The 22,972-nt window shown below is 40.7% G+C and overlaps 1 protein-coding gene across 1 annotated transcript in view; it reads right to left on the bottom strand.

The window, feature by feature from the left end:
- JAKMIP3 (Janus kinase and microtubule interacting protein 3) overlaps positions 1-22,972 on the bottom strand; it is a 1,929,353-nt gene that overhangs the window by 517,158 nt on the left and 1,389,223 nt on the right. Inside the window, exons 16-18 of the mRNA XM_044056811.1 lie at positions 15,880-15,978; positions 15,530-15,583; positions 14,831-14,896 (exon numbers count right to left, since the gene is read on the bottom strand). Coding sequence (XP_043912746.1) covers positions 14,831-14,896; positions 15,530-15,583; positions 15,880-15,978 — 219 coding nt within the window. The remainder of the gene's footprint in view (positions 1-14,830; positions 14,897-15,529; positions 15,584-15,879; positions 15,979-22,972) is intronic.

Here is a 22,972-nt window from a genome sequence, read left to right as displayed (position 1 = left end):
TTCCATGGTTCCACAGGCTGTCTGATAGGAGGCCTGAGATGAGAGGCCCCCTTGAGGAAAGCCTTGCAGAGGCATAAAGAGATAAGAGGGGTGCTATCTATACCATTGTGGAAATTGGAAATTGCCACTAGATCCACTCATACCATAGAGGCAGAGGCTCCATTATCAAAAAACTTAGCTAAGTATTGAAGCAGTGCAGTAATTGGAGCTGGATATGGGTCTAGCATGTTATCCTCGGACCAGATGGAGAACCTTTTCCACTTATCCTGATATAGTTTTCTGCTGGATGGTTTGTGGGAGGCCAGAATGATGACTCGAACAGGGGAGGAGAGATTAGCTTGCCTGGCGACTAATGGAAGTGGAGAAACCAAGCTGTCAGCTTGAGACTGGACAGGTTTGGGTGACTCAACCCTTGGGGATGAGCAATCAGATCTGGTAGTGGGTCCAGAATCCACTGCGGGTATACTAGGTGAGGCCAAAGAAAGGGGAACCAAACTTGTTGAGGCCAGAATGGGGCTATGAGGATCATCTTGCCTCTCATCCAAAGAGCTTTCTTTAGAATTATTAGGATCAGGGGAATGGGAGGATAGGCATAGAAAAGTCCCGTGGGCCAATTATGGATCAGAGCATCCCTCGGTGGTTTCCCCCTCAGGGGGAAGTAGGGCAAAGTAGTTGCTGCACTTTTTGTTTGATGGGGATGCGAAAAGATCGCAGCAAGGCTGGCCCCAGTGGCTTAAGATTACAGACACCACCTCGGGGTTGAGGAACCACTCTTTGGGCATGAGGATGCATGTGCTTAGTTTGTCCCCAATCATGCTGGAGCTCCCTGGGATATGCATTGTTATCAGAAAGTGGTTGGAAGCTATTGTCCACTGCCAAATTCTCATGGCTTCTCGACATAGGGGATAGGACTTGGTTTCTCCTTGCTTGTTGATGTACCAGACCACTGACATATTGTCTGACTGAATTGCAATTGTCCCATAAGGGAGAGCCAAATGGAAGGCCTGCAATGCTAACAGCATGGCTCTCAGTTCCAGAACATTGATATGCAGCTGGGCCTCTGAGGTGGACCATCTGCCTTTGACAGTCTTTCCCTGGAAATGCCCCCCCCCACCTGATCAGGGAAGCATCCATGGTCAAAATGGCTGTGGTCTTGTGGGGGTTGAAATGGGCAGCTCCACAGATCTACGTCTGGCCTCATCTACCAAAGCAGGTCCTGTTTGCAGGAGTTGGTTATTTGAATCTTGTAATCCAGGGAATGACAGTTTGGGAACCATTGACAAAGAAGGAGCCACTGAAGAATCCACCTATGTAATTTTGCTAGAGGCACTATTGGAATTGATGCAGCCATAGAACGTAGGGCCTGAAGAACTTCCCTTGCAGAGGCTGTTGTTTGGGAAAGAATCACCCAGAGTTGAAGCCTCAATCGATGGAGTCTGTGAAATGGGAGTGATACCAGACAGGACTGAGTATTGAACACTGCTCCAATGAACTCTATTTGTTGTGTAAGGATAAGGTTTGATTTCTCACAATGTATTGTTATTCCCAAGAATTTTGCCAGAGAGAGAGAGTATGGTGTAGCGCTGTTACCAGAAGATGTTTGGTGGGGGCAGTAAGGAGCCAGTCATCTAGATATGGAAACACTATAATCCTTTTAGTCTCATTGAGCTGTTACCACTGCCATGCATTTCATGAATACTCTGGGGGGCTTTAGTGAGACCGAATGGCGGGGCACAAAATTGGTAATGACTGGCTCCTAGCTGGAAGCGAAGAAGACTCCTGGAGCATTTGTCCATCTTGATGTGGTAATACATATCCCTAAGATCTATAGAGGACATCCAATCACCTTTTCTTAAAAAAGGGAAGGATGGACTGAACCGTGACCATCCAGAATTTGGTTTGGGTGACCTGCTGAGATCCAAAATGGGTCTCTAGTCCCCTGTCTTTTTTGGCACCAAAAAGAATCTTGAGTAAAATCCAGATCCACCTTGGTCTGGTGAGACTGGCTGGATGACTCTTTTTTGAGACAGCTTTATCATCTCTGAAGCTGGTTCTTCCCTTTGACCGAGTGGAACATTAGGAAGTTTTCTTGGAAATTTTGGCTGACAAGAAAGGGGAATAGTGTAATCTCTGGTGATAATGTTCTGCACCCAACGATCAGTGGTGATAGATTGCCAGGCAGCTTGGTGCAGAGAGAAACAACCCCTGACTGCTTCCAGAGATAAGCAATCGGGCCACCCTTCAGGAGTGCTGATGACTCTTTTTTGAGACAGCTTTATAATATCTGAAGCTGGTTCTTCCTTTTGACTGGGTGGAACATCGGGGAGTTTTCTTGGAAATTTTGGCTGGCAAGAAAGGGTAATGGTGTAACCTCTGATGATAATGTTATGCACCCAACAATCAGTGGTGGTGGTAGATTGCCAGGCAGCTTGGTGCAGAGAGAAATGACCCCCGACTGCTTCCAGAGGTAAGCAATCGGGCCGCACCTCAGGAGTGCTGATAAGGCTGTCCAGAGAAGGAGTCCCTGGGGCCTTGATTGCAAGGAACCCCTATACCCCTATAGGAGCGTCTTCTGGAATTTTTACCTCCTCTGCCTCTGGGAATGTCATCACCATGTGCGGCAGGGAAGGGACCCTGAAATTTCTTATGCCATATTTTCCCACTCCTCTGATTCCTGGAGAAGTTACGTTGAGGGTTGGAAAAATGTAGGCCTATGGCAGACAGGGTTTTTCCATTTTGTTTGCACCTGGCTAGCATGTCCTTCACTTTGGAACCAAAAAGGGACAAAGCTTCAATGGGATCATTCAGAAAAGAAGACTTGAAGGGATCCGCGAGGTCACAAATGCGCATGCAGACATGACGTCTCATAACAATGCCTGAACCTGCTGCCTTAGCCACCCCTTTGGTCATGTGTGATATCAACCTCATGGACGAGATGGATATTGATTCCAGAGTTGTGAGCTGTGAGGCCACTTTGTCCCTGACCTCGTCAGGCAACTGTCTTGTGAGCGTCCCAGAGAGTTCGGAGATCAGGTCTCTTTGGAGCCTCATAAAATGTGCCAAATAATTCAGGGATCATATAGCAAAAGTCCCTGATGCAAAAACATGCTTTCCAAGTCTGTCCACTGCCTGGGACTCCCTGTTAGGTGGGTGGACAGTGGGACTTTCCTCAGCCAAGTCCTTTTTCATGGCCACCACCACCACCACCATAGCATCAACTAGTAACCCTTTGGACCAGTGCGGGTTCTCCTTGGGAGGGGAAAGAATTTTGTCTGGTCTCCGAAGGATCGCCTCAATGGAATCAGGGTTCTTCCATGCGCATTGCACAATAAGCTGGATGAGCTTGTCGGCAGGTGGGTCACTCAAGACGTAGAAGGCCGGGCACAAAAAGCCTGCAGGAACATGGGCTCCTCAGATGGTGGGTTGGAGGGCTTCCAATCACCTCTCTTCTTTAACATCTCCAGGATGTCTCTGAAGGAGATATCATCAGGAGGTAACCGTGAGGACCCTTCACCATCATTGTAATCTGTATCTTCCATTAAGGACTCCTCAGGTGAATCCAAGTGCTTCCTCTTGCACATCTTTTTACGAGGGGGCTCCTCAGTGGGGGTCTGTGAGAAGGACTCAGAAGAGTGGGTACCCTGAACAGGGGTGTCCTGCAGCTTCTCTGCCTGGTGTCCTGGGGGGGGGGGGGTCTGTGACAGCTGTAGCTCAGGGTGGTGAAAACTGGGGTTCTGACATTAAGGGAGTGCTACCAGAAGCAACAACCCTTTCCATCATGTGGAAAGCACGCCCACCCAAAGAGGGATGGGAGCCTGGATCCGAGAAAGACAACCTCGGGACCGGGGTCACACCCTGCTCCAATGGACCCACCCCCGCAGATGAAGCCTTGAGCAGGATCGGCGTGGACATGGCCATCTGCGCCAAGGGAGGAACCGAGGATAAAGTCGGCACCATACCCCAGGCTGACGTGCCCGTTCCCCAATCCCTAGATTGAGGAAGGACCGGTTCGATGGGAACCGAAGACCAAAGGGACAAACTCAGAGCTGGAGTGAGATGCACCGTAGGCACCAAGGAGATTGGTTCCAAGAAGGATGTCAGAGCAGAAGGTTTTGGAACTGAGATGGTTGAAGGAGGAGTGTAAGATGGAGTACGTGGATAAGTAAACCCAAGTCCTGTAGGTGGATGGGTCTTAGAAAGTGAAGGAATCCCCCTGGCTACCAACAGCTGGTCTACAAGATGCACTATGTTGTGTTCCAAAAGGTTTCTGGAGGATCTAGTGGATATTCCAGACAGAGAGTCTGGACGATCGAGAAAAGGGCTATATGCTTGGCCCAGAAATGGGTCTACAGAGGGGGAGTATCAAGTCTATGGTGCAAGGTCTGCTGGCACCAAAGTCTCTAATTTCAAGACCGGAAACAAAGGGGTCAGTTCCAGTGAGGTCAGTAAAACACTCGGTGCCGAAATGGCACTCCGAGCCGAAATGGTCGGTTCCAAAATAGAAACTGATGGTGTAGTCAAAGGTGTGCCCTGAGCCGAAGTAGCTACAGGTGCCAAATTTGAAGTAGATGTAGTAAGATCTATGATTGGTGCCAGAGGCAGGACCGCTGCCAATACAGGCGCCGGTATCAAAGGTTTTTGATATGGTCGGAGCCGAGGAAGGGAGAGCCAAAGAGGCAGATTTATGTTCCGATGATAACTTAGGGCCCTTAGATTTCCCAGGCTTCCTCTGATCACCCAGTGGTGAAGAAGGAACAGAATGGGATCTCTTTTTTTCCATAGAAGGAGGAGTTGAGACCTCCATCACAGAAATGGCCTCTGAGATGGGAAACTTGAGTAACCCCTTCAGAATGAGTTTATTTTTGCGATCATTAAAAGTGGTTGGCTGAAACTCTGACAAATATCACATGGAGGCTGCACCGAAAGGTGGCCACTACCAAACAGTATACACAGTCATCCTGAGAATCACTGTTAGTTAACTTGCCTTTACAAGAAGTACAATGCTTAAAGCCTGAAGTACCCTTCTTATCCGAAATCCTGGTAGAAAACGTCACAGTCAACTGTATAATACAACTATAATGAAGTCAGTTCCATTAAAAAAAAAATCATAAAATCCCAGCAATATAGCAATACACTTGTATGAAGACAAGAAAGGGAAACACTTGAATAAAGATAAAAGGTAACAGATTAAACAGGAGAAACAATACCAACTATGGTATTGAAGAAATACCACAAGGGTAAGGGAAAAGGCTGTACCAACTTGAAGTTTACCAATGGTAACAACGGATAGAGTGGAAAGAACAAGGTTAGACAGAAGAAACTACCCTAGCAATACTAATAGTTTAGTAAAATATGAAGATATGTCAAAAAAATTTCACAAATATCAAAAAAGATTTCACTTAGCTGAGAGCCCGGCTGAAATGCGCCTTTATGGCTATGTTGCAAATGAGAGCTGAGGTAACAGGGAGAAGGGCATTCTGGGTAGAGACTTAGCTCGAGAGTTTTTTTGGCTGGCACGAGCTTGGTAATAGGCTGACTCAGTTCCAAGGGCTCGGAACCGACCCCATCAGTGATGAATGGAAAGACGATTAACAACATCAGATTGATCGTCATGTTCAATTTGTTGCAGAGGTTTCTAAACAAAGAGGCTATCTTTTTTCTACCATGGTACAGTGAATGGAGATGTGATTGGATTAATAGAAGCTCATTAGACACACTTCATGGATGGGGAATTTTCCACTCCCCCTGTGAAAGAAAATTGATTAAACAAACTTTGGACATTTTTTCCTGTAATAAATCTGATTTCCTTAACTTTGACCAGTTGGAGAAGAACCTGTAGTGCCAATACAGATGACAGGACTTAACTGATAAATGGTGTAGACAATTTTTGTAATAGTCACACTGAAAGTGAATTAATTCTAGCTGTTGAGACTCTCCCATTGTTTATATTAATAAAAGTTTACAGCATTAAAGCTTGTGAACACACACACACACACAAAATGCATGCATTGTTACTTAAACCACAAAGGGACTTAAACATAAAGTTCAGCGTTATTTTACTTGGTCGTCCCCTGTTTTTGTGATTCCAGATCAGTCAAGAATCACTTGCTTGATCATGTTAGATAAAAAATGACTGAGACTAATTTGTGATGTTTTAGTAGCTTTTCCCTTCTTTGTGATGTGTAACTGCAGAGTTAGTAAAGTTTGGGTGATGAAGGTGACTTGCCCCCATATATGACTGGTAAGCAGGGGAGGACTGCAACATGCAGTACTTATTTTTTGATTTGTGCGATCTTTAGAAAACAGGAGCAGTCAGCATCACCAAATTTATCTTCAGAAAACTGACCCACAGTCTTTCTTATTTGTAGCTTTTTATTTAGGTAATTACTGACAACTCTTCACTTGTAATACAACAGCTGTAAGTAAGATTTGCAGCAATTTTTTTATCAACTCATTGAAAGTGAAAAAGTGTCAATGGCACAAAGAATTTTATTGCAGAGCTATATATGCTGGACACAAATTTGCAGCTGTGAATTATGACAAATAAGGATTACCATATGTGTTTTTTTAAATGTCTACTTGATACATTTTGATGACGTCAGTAAAAGGCATTGGCTATAATTTTGCTTTTACAAAGGGTGGTACGGTTTTGTAGCATTTACTGTTGCTAGACAAATTGCTTGCTCTTCCAGCTATTTTCCAAACTGAGGTGTCTTCACTGCAGATTTTGCATGTTCTCCCTTTCCTTATTTGGAATTTCTCTGGTGACTCCAAGTCTACTCCTGCATCCCACACTTCTCAAAGACATCCTGGTGGACAAATTTATCATGCTATAGACTGTCCTTATATGTCTGCATATGATGAGCTTATCAGCATGTGTATGAATTTGGAAATGTAGTGAAATCCTGTCACAGGTCGGTTTGAGCCTTAATCGCACACTGCTTGATAATTTCAGCTCTGTCTTCTCCATACAACCCCTAACATGGCAACTTGTGTTAGAAAATGAATGACTTAATGATGTTCCATTCTTGTATACACAAACAACATGGTTAGTCGCAGGGCATGCACCTCACCTACAAATATAAAGAGCAAATTAGTACAGGCACTATGACTCCTCTCAGACTGGCTCCCATAATGAAGCTCATTTTTAACATGAAAATAAAACCGTTTGCTTTGGAAACATGTACAAATTAGTGCTCAAGAAATGGGCTTTTCACCTCAATGATCCTGAACCTATTGAAATGCTGGAACAATTTAGTTAACTAGGCATTTGGCTAGACACAACTCATAACTTTCAATATCATGTCCAAGTAACTAAAGCTAAAGTAATCAAACTCTTCTGATGGTCTAAAAAAATAATTTCTTCTACCCCTGAAGAAGAAAGCTATTGCACAGAGAACCACTAGTAATTGCATTCCTTGCCTACTAACTTATTGATCTAAACTGCTTCCTCTTGCTTTATAGCAGACTATTTGAGAGCAACATCCTTTACAACCTCAGATCCCTACCAAAATTAACATCCCAGATTTCGGCCTCCACCACAAAATAAACTTTATTCCACAAATCACTAATTTTCTGTTTTAGTCTTTAGGGTCCTGCACTAAATTTCAGCTTGAACTAGAAATTACTTAATATAAACATGCCCATATGGTTCCATAGTATTAGTATCACTTAGAGGTAAACCATACTAATCCAAGGAACATCACCTTCCACATCTCTCACTAGTATTAGCTTATTTAAATAAGAATCACCTACCCTGTTTATTTTCTGTTCTAATCCACTGTAGTCCATGTCCTCCCTTTTAATCACTCTTAGTTTATCTCTTCAATGCTCAGTGAATCTTCTCCCTTTATTATCCACCATTCTATGGTAGACAGGGGTCCAGGGAAGTAAATAGTGTGGGAAGAAATATCCAGGGAATTGTTATGGCTAGGCTCGTATAGGCCCTAGGGCTGATAGCCTAGTACCAACCTATGAATCTATGAACCTATGCCATCTCCTGTATAATTACTGCAACGGACTATACTGTACTCCGTAGCACCACATATCTCATACTGTAGCTATGTCAGTGATATCTACTATTTAATATCCTGTAGTCCAACCATTTGGAAAAATGTTCTTCCCTGGTTGTAATGAAAATAAACAAATAAACAAATAAACAAAAAACAACTTGAAGAGTGTAAACATAGTGTGAAGCTAGATAGCTATGTCCGTGAGATTGGTATATAACTTTCAGTTGTCTTTGATTCTATATGGTAAAGCAAAATGATAAAAAAAAGAAAACTCTGCTATTCTACAGCTAATTGTCTATATCAAATTGGTGATAATCTAATAAAGATTATTGACCAAACTAACAGTTTTGGGTTGGTGTTAGGCAATAGTCTGTTTTTTTTCCAGCATATTCAGTGTGGTTGACAAAACTACATATTTCTACTTGAAAACTTATTCTGGATGTGAAATCTCCCTGCACTGATGCGTTAGGTGCTTTAAGGATTGATGCCCTGTCTAATCTAATGCAATCCTCCTCTGTCTGCAGATCGCTTCTTTATTTTTTGCTCTACCTTGCAACATCTTCCTTGATGATCATCAGATTTAGCCCAACAAATCAGCGTACCCATTCCCCTATTACCAGTGGAGAGGGTCAGCTGGGAGGAGACATGCTTTAGGTAGATATTAGGGGTTGTCTGAATTTTTTTTTAATGCTTTAACTCCCTTGCAGCTACCCAGAGATGTGCTATGCATAAAGCATGGAATGAACATCAGCCACTGATCCACCCCCCTTAATTACACAATGGGCTGACATCAGCAGGACTGCCATGCCCAGCCATAGTGGGCAATGCATGCATTTTTCCCCAGAATTCCACCAGAGAATTCAACTCATGTAAGTCGCCATTCTACCTATCTGTGTGGTGAGACACCTGAGCTGCAACTCAAATTGGGGTTACCTGTGCCATAGTCAGGAATTTGCCCTTCCACATCACCAGTACAGCCTAGCTGGCACAGAAATCTGCTGCATGGTGTTTGACTATTACAGAATGCTCACAGAATTTCACACTGTGGTATTCTGTATTCATGCCTGAAATACCTCTGCAGCGTACATACAACCCTATCTGATCACTGATGTCGGTTGTTGCAGCGCTGTCTGAGATTACTATGGACAACAAGTTGTAACTATAGAAATGCAATCTATATCACCAAATCTTAGACTGTGACTAAGCCTATGCTTTCAAGACTTTCTGAAAAAAACATTTTTTGCACCCAGTTTTCGGTCTGTCTTATAACTGAGGTTAAGACTCTTGCTGCATCTATTATTATGGCTTTAGTCCCAAAATATTTGTAATGCAGTTTGAGAAAAGGTATGTATTAAATACAAGTTTACTTATTTACCTTTAAAGCACTGTCTGGAAAAACATAGCTAGTTACCAGGCTTACAGACAAGAAGACCATTAAGGACCCTAGCCCAAATTCGCAATCAGCCCAAATCACTGTCTATTTAAGTGACTTGCTCAAGGTCAAACAGTAGGCAAATGAAGGTAGAAAAATTCAAACCCTGAACCCTTGACACCGAAAGCAGTGCATTAACAAAGCAAGAGCTTTATTCCTCTGTGCTAACTGCCAATCTAAAGTAAAAGCAGAGGCCTTGATGAGATTTGAACTAAATATATGTGCATATCATTGCTTGAGCCTTCCTGTGTCCTGACAGAGTGCTCTTCAAACTATCTGGAGATATACAGAGCTGAGTATATTTTTCTGGCACTTCAGAGTTGTGTACTGGTAATTGTTGTTTGACTAATTTTATATCATTGCTGGCTGACTTCAGAGTTGTGCACTGTTATTTTTGCTTCACTGTATAGATTTTCAGATCTCTGCTGAAGGTGCTGGTTTTTCCATACCTACCCTCCTTATTCCTGTGTTGTTGTTTAAATTTGGAGGCTTTTGCAGTTGTCCGCCCCCACTGTAGATTTGATCTCGGACACTCCCCCCAGTCCCATCTCTTTACCTCATTCTACCTAATAGACTCCTTCTGCACTTGTTTATAGTCATTTTTAATTTAATTGCATTTTTTTTAAACTGTTTGGTCTAACATTGTTACATACTCAAGTGTGTTAGCTTGCAATGCATTTGAATTGTTTTTACTGCTGTTTTAGCTACTTTTCTGTATATATATATATATATATATATATATATATATATATATATATATATATATACATACACCTTTCCTGTAATTAGTGTAATCCAGATTCAGATTTGCTGTATCCAGGACTGTATGTAAGCTTTTGAGTTCCCCCAAGCTTTCTGTGTTGGAGGGAAGCCTTCTAGCTTATCAGTGGGAGTGGTAAGCACTAGGTAACTTATCTACCACATAAGGAGTGGTTCTGGCCCAGAAATTGTAGTTACTGGCTGTTTGGGCAGTTTTTCCATCTCTCTCAACTTTCTGATTTAAAAGCTCGCATTTGCACTTGTTTCCCCCCTTTTCTGTAACTAGTTTAATCCAGATACAGATTCTTAGTTTTAGCACTTGGATTTGCTTATTCATGATCAGCACTTGTTCAGAACTTGTAAGCACTAAATAACCTGCTAATTACTACAGCACTCAACCTTCCTCATTACCTAGGGGAAAACAGTTTTGGTACTTACTTTCCACACTTGCTTAGAGAAAAACAGCTCTTGTACTCACTTTCCTCACTTATCTAGAGGAAAATAGTTTCTTTTATTCAGGCATGTCCAAGGGTCAGCTCCCAGTGTTCTCTCCTGTCTATCTGATGAATCTGGGCATCTTGGGGCAATGTAGAAATTGCCTCATGTACACAGATAACCTTCTCCTCCTACCACCCAACACTACAACCTGTGAGAGATGCACTTATCTAGCCAAACTGGAGGTAAAGCTCTCTCCAATCAAGACTGAACTTGACAGTCAAGAGGAGAAGGTAAACACTTGCACCACACCACACACATCACATAGTCTCACTAAATCTACACCACCAAAATCCACACATAGAAACACAAAATCATTTGTGGAGGCTCTCAATAATAATCTGACCTCCAAAGCAGAAATGCAACCAACTTCCACCCCCCAACACAACCCAAATGACACAGCCCGCAGACTCAGTGTGCCACTCAACCACAGCCAATAAGGCAAAACAACGTTCCCAACACACTAGTCATAGGTGACTCTATAGTCAGGCGCACTGATGTCCCACTCACCAGGCTAAACAAGGAGAAGGTTACTGTCAGCTGCCTGTCAGGTGCCAGGATCCGCCACATAACCCACGCACTCAGGTCACTCCACAACAAGTACAAATATGACTCTGTCATTGTCCATGTTGGTGTGAATGACCTGAGACGTACCACCCTGGACTACATGAAAAGAGACATGGAAGAGCTCTCCGATCTTGTAGCCCAGGAAGGTATGACCCTAGCCTGAGTAACATTCTGCCATTACCCAGAATGATGCCGCAGTACAAGGACTTCAACAATTGGCTAAGCTTCTGGTGCCATTCTAAAGGGATCCAGTATCTGTCTGCCTGGGATGACATGGTCGACAGACCACGATGCTTTCCCAGAGATGGCTTGCACCTGTCACCCCTGGGATTCCGGATACTGGCTAAGGTTCTTGCCATCCCTATAGTGCCTTTTTTAGGCAAGGTTCAAATGACAAATTTACCACCGTAACAGGAACAAGCAAGCAAAACTGAGGGTGATGCTACTCAATGCTAGCAGTCTAAATCTCAAAATGCACTCACTCGAGGCACTCCTTAAAATGGAGAACATCGATATCTGTGCAGTGACTGAGACTTGGTTCATGGCTCTAGAGAGCACCCGTGCACTACCAGGCTATAACTCATACCCACTTTTCGGCCATGTAACCTGGACCGGAACACCAAAGATGGAGGTGTGTCCATATTCATTAAGGATATCCACACCTCCAGGCTAGTTGCTCAGCATAATGCAGCCAAGGTTATCCAAGTGCAACTAACTCTGGCAAAACTGCAATCCAAATTGTAGCTTGCTACAGATCACCCACAATGCCCCAGGATTCCCACTCCTCTTTTCTTGATGTACTGGAAAATATTAGGGTTCAACCAAACACCCTAATAATGGGCGATTTCAACTACCCCACCATTAACTGGGAAAACTACTCATGTACCAACTCCTTCACTCAACGCTTTCTGGAATTCATAAACTCCAATGTCCTGGATCAACTTATCCACACCCCCACCAGGGGCAGCAATATCCTAGATCTAGTCATTACCAACATGAGTGACTGGTGTTCCAAACCTGAAATCAATGCCTCATTGGTCCGATCCAGCCATAAGCTAATTACCCGAAATATCCACATCCTGCCCCCACCCCCCCACCCCCATTAAGGAAACCATGGTAAAAAATTTCTCCAAAGCTAACTTCATGCTTCTTAAGACAGAAGTGGTGAACTTCATGACACCCATGCAGATGGACAATACAGTTACGACTACTGAATCCTACACAACTGCACTTTATAAGCACTTACATGAGTGCACGGATGGTGCTATCCCAAACAGAACCAAGACGCTATCCTCCAAAAAAAGGAAGCCAATCTGGTGGTCCCCTGCCATAAACAAACTGTACAACAGAAGGAAGAAACTGTTGCAAAAGAGAGGAAAATCCCATGTGTGGAGGAGCTCCCTGGCCAGCCTCAGTAAGAAGCTGCAATCTCTGATAAAACCTTCCAAAGCTAGTTACTAAAACAAAATTGCCACTGATTCTAAAGACAACCACAAAGCATTCTATAGCTATGTCAAGAATCTCAATGGCAACACTCAGATCTGCTCTGAGTTACAGCACAATGGCACTAAATATACAGACCCAACTGATATTGCCAACATCCTGGCAGATGGGTTCAGTGCTAACTTTACCCCCTTATCACCCCCCAAAGAGCCCATCTCTATAGCAGAAGAATGCAAAGTTCCTGTAATTATGGCTGCACAGGTAAAAACCACACTATCCAAAGCCAAGAACACAGCATCCATGGGACCAGACAACATCCCAGGCTGAGTTCTACATGAACTACAGAATGAACTGGCACCCCACCTAAGTACCATGTTCAATCATAGCCTCACCTCAGGCTTTGTGCCTGCTGAATGGCGCACAGCGACGGTTATCCCACTCCACAAGGGGGGAGCCACCACAGACCCCGGGAACTACCGCCCCATTATCCTGATGAGCCTAGTCTGCAAGGCCATGGAACGTATCATCATGGAACTTATAAACAAAGACATTGGTAATCTCCAAACTCTGGACCCCACCCAGTTCAGGTTTGTAAAAGGCAGATCATGCCTCCTAAACCTGATAGACTTCTTTGAAGCAGTCACCAAAGCCGTAGACAAGGGTAAGGTGGTTCACACAGCCTATCTAGATCTTGTCAAGGCTTTCGACACCATCCCCTACTCTGGAATTATAGATAAACTCACTAAACTAGGTATAAATCCCTATGTCACAAGATGGGTTGCCAACTGGCTCACTGACAGAACCCACACTGTGAAAGTAGCAGACTCCAAATCCAACTTCAGACCAGTGACAAGTGGAGTACTACAGGGTTCATTCCTGGGTCCTCTCCTGTTTGGTATCTACTTCTCTGAAGTACAGGCTAACACAGAAGGTCTTTGGCTAATGAAGTTCACAGATGACTGCAAACTAGGAGCCATAATCGAAACACCTAACGATGTGGACATCCTACAAAAGGGCCTCACTGAGACAGATGCCTGGTGTCAAAGCCATGGCCTCAAGCTCAATGCCAAAAAGTGCATTGTCATCCCCTTTGATAAAATCTTTGTACCCATGAACTACAACATAGGCGGTAGTATACTTGACACCAAAAGTGTGATAAGAGACCTTGGGACACAGGTGGACAGTAGTCTCTCCTTTGATAATCACATAACCACAGTAGTCAGGAAATCATTCTACATGGCACACCTCATCACAAAAGGTTTCTCATCCAGAAAAAAAGAGGTCATAGTTCCCCTCTACTCATCGCTCATTAGACCCATTATAGAGTACAACGCCCCTTTTGGTATGTACCTCACAAGACATCTACATCAACTGGAAAGGCCGCAGAATTACCTCACAAAGAGGATTACTAGCTTCAAACAGATGTGCTACGCAGACCGTCTCAAAAAACTCCAGCTTTACTCCGTCGCATATTGCCTACTCAGAGGTGATCTCTGCCTAACATACATAGCTATGTCAAACCCAGAGCTGTTGGACATGTTCCACTTAAAGAAATCCCAATCCCTCCGAGCTAAACGCTGTAGGGACCTAAACCTTGTCACCACAATAAACAGAACATGCCGGAGGGATAGATTCCAGTCCCACAGACTTCCCATACTGTGGAATAAACTACCTATCTATATCAAACAAAGCTCCTCATTAGCACTCTTCAAGAAAAATCTTGATGATTGGTTGGGAAATAGGAAATTCACCCTGGGGATCACCTCTGTGGCTCTGCTCGACAGTGGTACAGGAAAATAATTCTCTTGGGTGGCAAAAGCCAGGGTACCTTTTTGGCTGGGCTTGTATAGGCCCCATGGCTGATAGCCTAGTACCTACCTATGAACCTATGAAACTATAATGATCCCTTGTTTACTAGGCCAGTAATCTCTGAGCTACAATGCCACATTCTGGAAATGAATGCAATTCTCCAAAGATGTGAAGCTGCATTTCTTGTCACAGTATGTGAAAGAAAACTAATTGGATACAATAATTTTCTTATTCCCATTGCAACATTTAAATTATTTTTAAAATCAGTAAACTTTAACTATACAATGTTAAAATGTGTAGTGAGTATGGATACCTTTTCAGCCAATGTAAGAACTGTTCTTGCTTGTATTACAACCACTTGTTCTTCATTTGTCAGGTTCTGCATCCAAGAATCAAACAAACAGTGTATTTCAACATGATGCAACTTTTGTTTATTTCATATACATTAAGTACTAGAAAAAGACATAGAATTGCCAGGCCACAATTTCACTTCTTTACCTACAGATACACTCTTGACTACATTTTGTTTCACTAAGAATAAAAATGATACCATATAGCATCTGCTATGCCATGAGATAATACCTAAATCTAACTCCTTAGTATTAGATTAGAACTGACTAACATTAAGCATACTAGCTGCAAAAGCTGTATATAATGTTAGCACTACAAATTTTTATCAATGACTAAAGTGTTAATATTAAAACATTTGATAGTCTTTGTGTTATGCTTACCTAGTGTGACCCAATCTGAAATGACTGACTGCATTCAGATCCTGGTCAATTCTAATATTTGAAATGAGATCTCTGCAATATCTATGCATGTGAAATTGCTGTAAGCAGTAGTAAACCTTACCCAATCTTAACTGTCATATATAGTATATAATGTATTTATAATGTATATAATAAACAAAATAAGTAACATTAGATATTGCTAAACTAGTATATTACATAATCTAAGTATTTCACAACAACAACAAATACATGCATGAGTTATTAAAGGAACATACACTTACGGCGTTATCCCCTAAAATATCCAACCTCTTCATTAGGTCAGATACCACAATATCCTAGAGTTAAACAAAAGGAAAGTGTTACCAGTGTTTAAGAGCATGTTAAAATGTAGGCACAACACTGTAAGAATAGTAAAATAGAATGTTTCTAGTAATATAGCTTGGAAAATATTAGCAGTGCTGAAAGAGTCTATTAAGTCTGGCCTGCATTTACAGATCATCACTTCCACAGTATAACATTTCAGGCAGCTCAAATAACTTTGCATGTATCTCATGTTCATTTCTGAAAACTGGAATATGTACAGTAGTTTTTTTTTTTTAAGTATCCAAACACAAACTCTTAAGTTACTTACTGTTACACCTTCTGCTTCACAGTATACCTGGAGAGGACTTTTTCCCTCAGTGAATGGAATGCTATGGAAGTTGATGGAAGGAGACCTTCGCTCTCTCTCCTACAAAATAAGCAATTAAAAAAAAAATAGTAATGTATTCTTGTCCCATTCTTCATAGAAAATCTAATACTTGTCCGTCACAGCAAATAAGATTCTTATGTGGTCCATTCCATAATGTCTGAATAGGAGCAAAGAATGTTAAAGGTGAAAGGTGAAATTATACATAAAGTATAATAGTAGCATAAACAATCTACTAGTTAAAGTAATGGAGAGATTTTTACTGGGGGATATTTTTTGCTGTGGCCCATCACACAGCCCCTTCCCTGGAGAATGTATTTGATAGATATTGTCATTCTTTTTTTTTTTTTTTTCGACATGCCTTTACTACATCAGACTTATAAATAAAAGCATCGCACATTTGTCAAATCAAAAAACAATGACATGTCCACACCAATTATTATATGGCTATTGATTTATTTAAATTTGTTTACTGAGACAGAGCTCTGATCCCAAATTGACCTAGTTGTTGCCTCATCCCGGGAGTACAACACCATACAGATAACCAAGCAAATGATCAATACAGCGCATAAAATAATTCACGAATACCAAATAACATACAATTACAAATCATACTAAGTGAAGATACCATAAAAGAAATGACACATGACGTTCAAGTAATTAACATGTTTCAACTTAAAACTGTTATAATTATTTTTCAGGTGCTTATGTATATATACCTAAATTCTATATATAGTGTACTAGTAAAGAACACCATATATTTAAACAATGCATAACGAACATTAACAACTGACTCTTTTTCAACACTCTTTAATATGGTGCATACATGGTCAAAACAGGAAAGGAAAGGATTAAATTGACTTCTTCTAAAATAAAGGGCACTCAGCCAATGTCTAGTCCTAGTAACATCTCTCCCAATCTCTCCCAATCTCACAGTCCTGATTGTTTTGTTTGGAATGAGTAATTATATCTCAAAAATTAATTTATTTTCTATCTATGTTTACATCCTCCATGGTAATATGCACAATACCTCTCAACCTCTTAGAGCAAGAAATCTGGACAAAGCCATAAATAAAAGTTGATAGAATAACAAATTTTGCATTAGCATGAATTTTTGAAGGTTATGAAGTCTGAAACTCAAATGTCTGTCATTACTTTTTAACTTCAATCTTTAATGATTTGGCACTGATTTGCCAGAAAAAAACATAATTTTATGCAAATGGGGCATAAATATGAGGCAAAAATCTGGACGTTCTGGGAAAATCTGTATGGTTGAGAGGTATAAATTATGCACATACTTCTCACATTCATTTATTTTTTTGAGTCATACCTCTAACTGCTGGATTTTGTTATGATTTCCATCTTTCAGCTAACAGTTTGCTTTACTCCCAATAGTATTAAAAAAGTACTGCTCCTTCTAAATTACTATAACACAGATCCTTCTCTTAACCCAATAACATAAGCATTTTAGACGCTTTCTTTCTTTTACAAGACCGCTGATACTACGCTGATCCTCTATCCCTAACAGCCCCTCTTCATACTTCCAAACATCGGAATCAGTGTTTGAAAGCATCCTTATTAATCTCTGTGGAATATAAAAATATTTGTGAAAGAATGTCCATAAAAATATTCAAAACATTTGTGATTTCATGGTGTATGTAGCTAACAAAAACATCCACTTTCACATATTCTCATTCAGCTCCTCCTCAGTAATGCAATAGTCCGCTCCGTGTCTCTAGGTTCAAGTCCTTCAATGCCTCACATGCTCGACTTATGATTTCATTAATTATTGAGCTGTAAACCCCTGCCTGTAATACCTCAATTAGTACAGATACCACTAGAGTGGAGAGACTTTCAAATCATCAGTTTATTACGGCTTGCTGTGGTAGACTGTCACATTATGACTGCAAAAAAAAATGTTTTGCAGCCAGTATTGTCTGCTTTACTTGCTCACAAGAACACCAATTACTATCAAACCACTTCCTCTGGTACATTCAGCTTATTTTCCCCTAAAGACACTCGCAAAGCAACCAAGGGTTCTCCTTTTCTTCATTAGACATGAAGTGAGAAGTGCCTCGTCCATTTTGCCACTATATTTGCCACAAACAATTTACAGTTATATTTTAATACTGAGGTGTGTCTAAATGAGGACGGCAGACTTAAATCATCTTTTTGTGTCACCATTACAGCTGCCTTATTTCAAGATAAGGGTTTCTCTTTTGTTTCTAATACTGCAGTTTTGTGGCTTTATTATAGTCTGCCTCATAAAACAACACACTTCTCACTTGATGTCGTACACATTTGGAAGGTAAATATATCAATCTTGTTCTATGTTCTTCTGATTTTCATCACTGTTTTGATTTTCTATTATAATCATGAAATGGCAAATAAGCTATCATCTGTAAAGATCACAATTAAACTCTGGATCAGGTACATTTAAACCTCCTGCATCCTTTGAAAGTGTCAGTTTATCCAATGTTATTGTAGGTTTACCATCATTCCAAATAACATTTCTTATCCTAAGTTATCAGTTTAAGATAAAAAATAAGAATATCAGTTAGAAAAGTCTGAGACAAGCAAAATAATTGAGAAAATACAACAAAACAAGACTTAAACTATACTCTTTGGTTTAATAATATTCAAATTGTTTTTCTGTCTGCAAAAAATATTTTTGAAAGCATTTCTTCAAGTCCTTATCTTGTCTTCCAGTATACTTCCTCTAAAGTGGCCCCTAGTCAAGAAACCAGAAATGTTTTATTTTATCACTGCCATGACTAATCATAATTGTGCCTCATTGCCTGGAAAGATTGTGACTGTATCTCTACGACTGTTTTTTTTTTTAAATTTTTATCAACTGTTTAACCTAACAACAACCATCCATATAAAAAAATTCAATATCTCCTTTAGAATCAGTCATATAAAAGAACATCTGCAAATAATGAAAGTTTAACTTTCTTTTACACCAGTATATATCCCCCAAGCCCAGTCTGCTCATCCCTGCAACTATAGAATGCAAATATGATGCAAATAAAACAAGTGGCTAAGAACATCCTTATCTTTTACCTCTAGACAATGTAAAATACATGTATTTTATTTTATTTTATTTATTGATTTATTGCTATAGATACTAGATAGTATTTATTTATTTAATTCTTGCTGTAGATGCCACAGATATAGTTTTTAATAGTTCTACAGATTACATGGAAAAAACAATCCCCCACAGCACTTGATTCAAGAAGTACCACTTTATTCTGGTTTTCTCTGCAATCAAACTAATAAGCAAAAGTAACTCTAACTGCTGGTAAGCTATTGTCATTAATATTGTCATTTATTATGAAAAGTCTGTCTTCCTCTCACATATGTATTTTAAACATTATCAGTTAATCAAAGTATACATTTTGCCACTATATCTGCCGTAATTGCCACAAAAAAATTAAGTTATAGTTTAATACTGAGGTGTGTCTAAAAGAGGAGGGAAGACTTAAATCATTGTCTTTTTGTGTCACCATTACAGCTGGCTTGATTCAAGATAAAGTCTTCTCCTCTGTTTTTACACTGCATAAAATAATTGAATAAGTCTTTGCAATAAAGTGTCCCTATAAAGCATATAAAAAACTAATCTAACTCCTACTGAGTAATATACACCATCGTAACTACTTCTTTACACTGAACTGATTTGTCTCCATCTGGCAAGCCAATCATCAATTGGTCACATGATCTGTACTACAATGTAACCTATTTTTACTTTTCATTCCATCAACAATCTCTGGTGTTTTGCTTTCTCAACCTTACTGCTAATGTCTTCTAATAATAGATAATTTGTAAATATATTAGATTTTCAATACCTGACGTCATCCATCCATAACCTCCATTTTCTTTATTTTTTTCAAAAGCATTTTTATTTTGTTTTCATTATAAACATATGGAAATGCACATATAACAAATACAATAAAACAATAACAAAACTATTTACAATATTTACATTCATCCATGATAAACAATCATTTTATCCATGAGAAGTTATCAGTATTTGTTCAAAAGGTTTTTCAATTTTTGCCATGCTATTTTTTATGAGTAATGTTATGAGTGCTGTAACAAACGGTTTGCAGTTCTTTTTTACAAAGAACTTTTGCTAAATTAATAACACTTTAAACATCAAATTTTGTTTACTTTTCCAGTTCAAAGTAATAACTTTTCTGGTAATTGCAAGAAAACCCCCATTGTCCAGTTTTTACAAATGGGTTTGGAGTATCACATTATCAGTGACTATAATCTAGAGTCAGTGTTCATACCACCAGACGCATCACATATGAACTGATTTTTTTATGAATATATCACTGCTAAAAGCTATTCTTTCACCTTTTCCACCTCCACTTTTATGGTAACATTTCCATCATAACACTTACACTGCATTTCGGCCACCCGATCACTCTTAATTTTCAAATTTAGCCTATATCTACACATAATTGGAGCAGCTTGGTTTCCCACTCTCATTGTGAATTGGTCCCATTCTCCATTCAAAGTCTACTAATATAGTTCCGACTGTATATATTACTTTCTGTTTGCCCCTTACATCTATTAACAAAGTTATTGTGACACAATACTTAAGTAAGAAAATGTAAGTGCAAACAACACTGAAAGGGTGCATGATCTGAGATAACTTTTGGATGTAATTTCATCTTAACTACAGTAGTCCCCAAGTACCAGACATCTGACTTGCGAATGACCCATAGATAACAGCAGACTGCTATAATGTTGGAAACAATGTGAAAATAAATAAAAATCTTTAAAGTTGCCCAAATCTAAATCTTAAAATGAAGAATTCTGTTGTACTTTCCTTTTCCCCATTTTCCCCATCCATGAAGCTGCTCGCACATCTTGTTAGAACAGTAACTTCAAACAAGAGATCCGATTGGTTAAGAGATTGCTGTGTTGGCAATCTCATTGGTCAAGACTGCTGAGTGCACAGTATTGAAGCAGTTACTGTACTGTACAGTAAAATGGGCAAATGGCATTGTGGCTCACTAGGGTCTAGGAGACAGGAGGAGGTCTACCAGAGATCTGGAAGTTCAGGAAAGAGTAAAGAACATTCATAGGTAATGCCTGTAGTACAGAAATGTGAAGTGAAGGTTAAAAAGAGGTAAGTTTAAATTTGTTTTTATATGGAACATTTTACTGTCTTCTTCTTCTTTTGGCTGCTCCTGTTAGGGGTCGCCACAGCAGATCAACTGTTTCCATTTATTCCTGCCCTCTGCATCTTGCTCAGTCACACCAATTGCCTACATGTCCTCTCTCACCACATCCATAAACCTTATCTTAGGCCCTCTTCTTTTCCTGTTGCCTGGCAGCTTCATCCTTAGCATCTTTTTCCCAATATACTCTGCATCCCTCCTCAGCACATGTCCAAACCAATGTAATCTTGCCTCTCTGGCTTTGTCTCCAAACCTTCCAACCTGGGCTGACCCTCTAATATACTTATTCCTAATCCTGTCCATCCTCGTCACACCTAGTGCAAATCTTAACATCTTCAACTCTGCCAAGTCAAGCTCTGACTCCTGCCTTTTTTTCAATGCCACTGTCTCCAACCCGTATAACATAGCTGGTTTCACTACCCTCTTGTAGACCTTCCCTTTCACTCTTACTGCTACTCATCTGTCACAAATCACTCCTGACACTCTTCTCCACCCACTCCATCCTGCCTGTGCTCTCTTCTTCACCTCTCTTCCACACTCACCATTACTCTGAACTGTTGATCCTAAGTACTTAAACTCATTCACCTTCGCCACCTCTACTCCCTGCATCCTCACCATTCCTCTGTCCTCCCTCTTATTCATACACAGATATTCTGTCTTAGTCCTGCTGACTTTCATTCCTTTTCTCTCTAGAGCATATCTCCACCTCTCCAGGGTCTCCTCCACCTGTTTCCTACTCTCACTACAGATCACAATGTCATCTGCAAACATTGTAGTCCACGGGGACTCCTGTCTGATCTCGTCTGTCAACCTGTCCATCACCATTGCAAATAAAAAAGGGCTCAGAGCTGATCTTTGATGTAATCCCACCTCCACCTTAAATGCATCCGTCACTCCCACCGCAGACCTCACCGCTGTCACACTACCCTCGTACATATCCTGTACCACTCTTACATTCTTCTCTGACACTCCCGACTTCCTCATACAATACCACAACTCCTCTCTAGGCACCCTGTCATATGCTTTATCTAAATCCACTAAGACACAATGCAACTCCTTCTGACCCTCTCTGTACTTCTCCATCAACACTCTCAGAACAAACATCGCATCTGTAGTGCTCTTTCCTGACATGAAACCATACTGCTGATCACTAATCACCTCTCTTCTTAACCTAGCTTTGACTACTCTTTCCCATAACTTCATGCTTTGACTGATCAGTTTAATCCCTCTGTAGTTACTACAGCTCTGCACATCACCCTTATTCTTAAAAATCGGTACCAAAACACTTTTTCTCCATTCTTCAGGCATCCTCTCTCTTTCCAAGATTTCATTAAACAATCTAGTTAAAAACTCCACTGCCATTTCACCTAAACACCTCCATGCTTCCACAGGTATGTCATCTGGACCGACAGCCTTTCCGTTCTTCATCCTCTTCATAGCTATCCTTACTTCCTCCTTGCTAATCCATTGCACTTCATGATTCACTATCCGCACATCATCCAACTTTCTCTCCCTCTCATTCTCTTCATTCATCAACCCCTCAAAGTACTCTTTCCATCTGCTCAACACACTCTCCTCACTTGTGAGTACGTTTCCCTCATTATCCTTTATCACCCTTACCTGCTGCACATCTTTACTAGCTCGGTCCCTCTGTCTAGCCAATTGGTACAGGTCCTTTTCTCCCTCCTTAGTGTCCAACCTTTTATACAGCTCTCCATATGCCTTATCCTTAGCCTTTGCCACCTCTCTCTTTGCCATGCACCTCATCTCCTTATACTCTTGTCTACTTTCTTCATCTCTTTGACAATGCCACTTCTTCTTCTTCGCCAACCTCTTTCTCTGTA

Source organism: Protopterus annectens, chromosome 14.part0 (assembly GCF_019279795.1).
Source record: "Protopterus annectens isolate FY-2018-M chromosome 14.part0, PAN1.0, whole genome shotgun sequence".
Lineage (NCBI taxonomy): Eukaryota > Metazoa > Chordata > Ceratodontiformes > Protopteridae > Protopterus > Protopterus annectens.
Note: the sequence above shows the minus strand (reverse complement) of the source record. Positions and strands in the feature narration are given on the sequence as shown.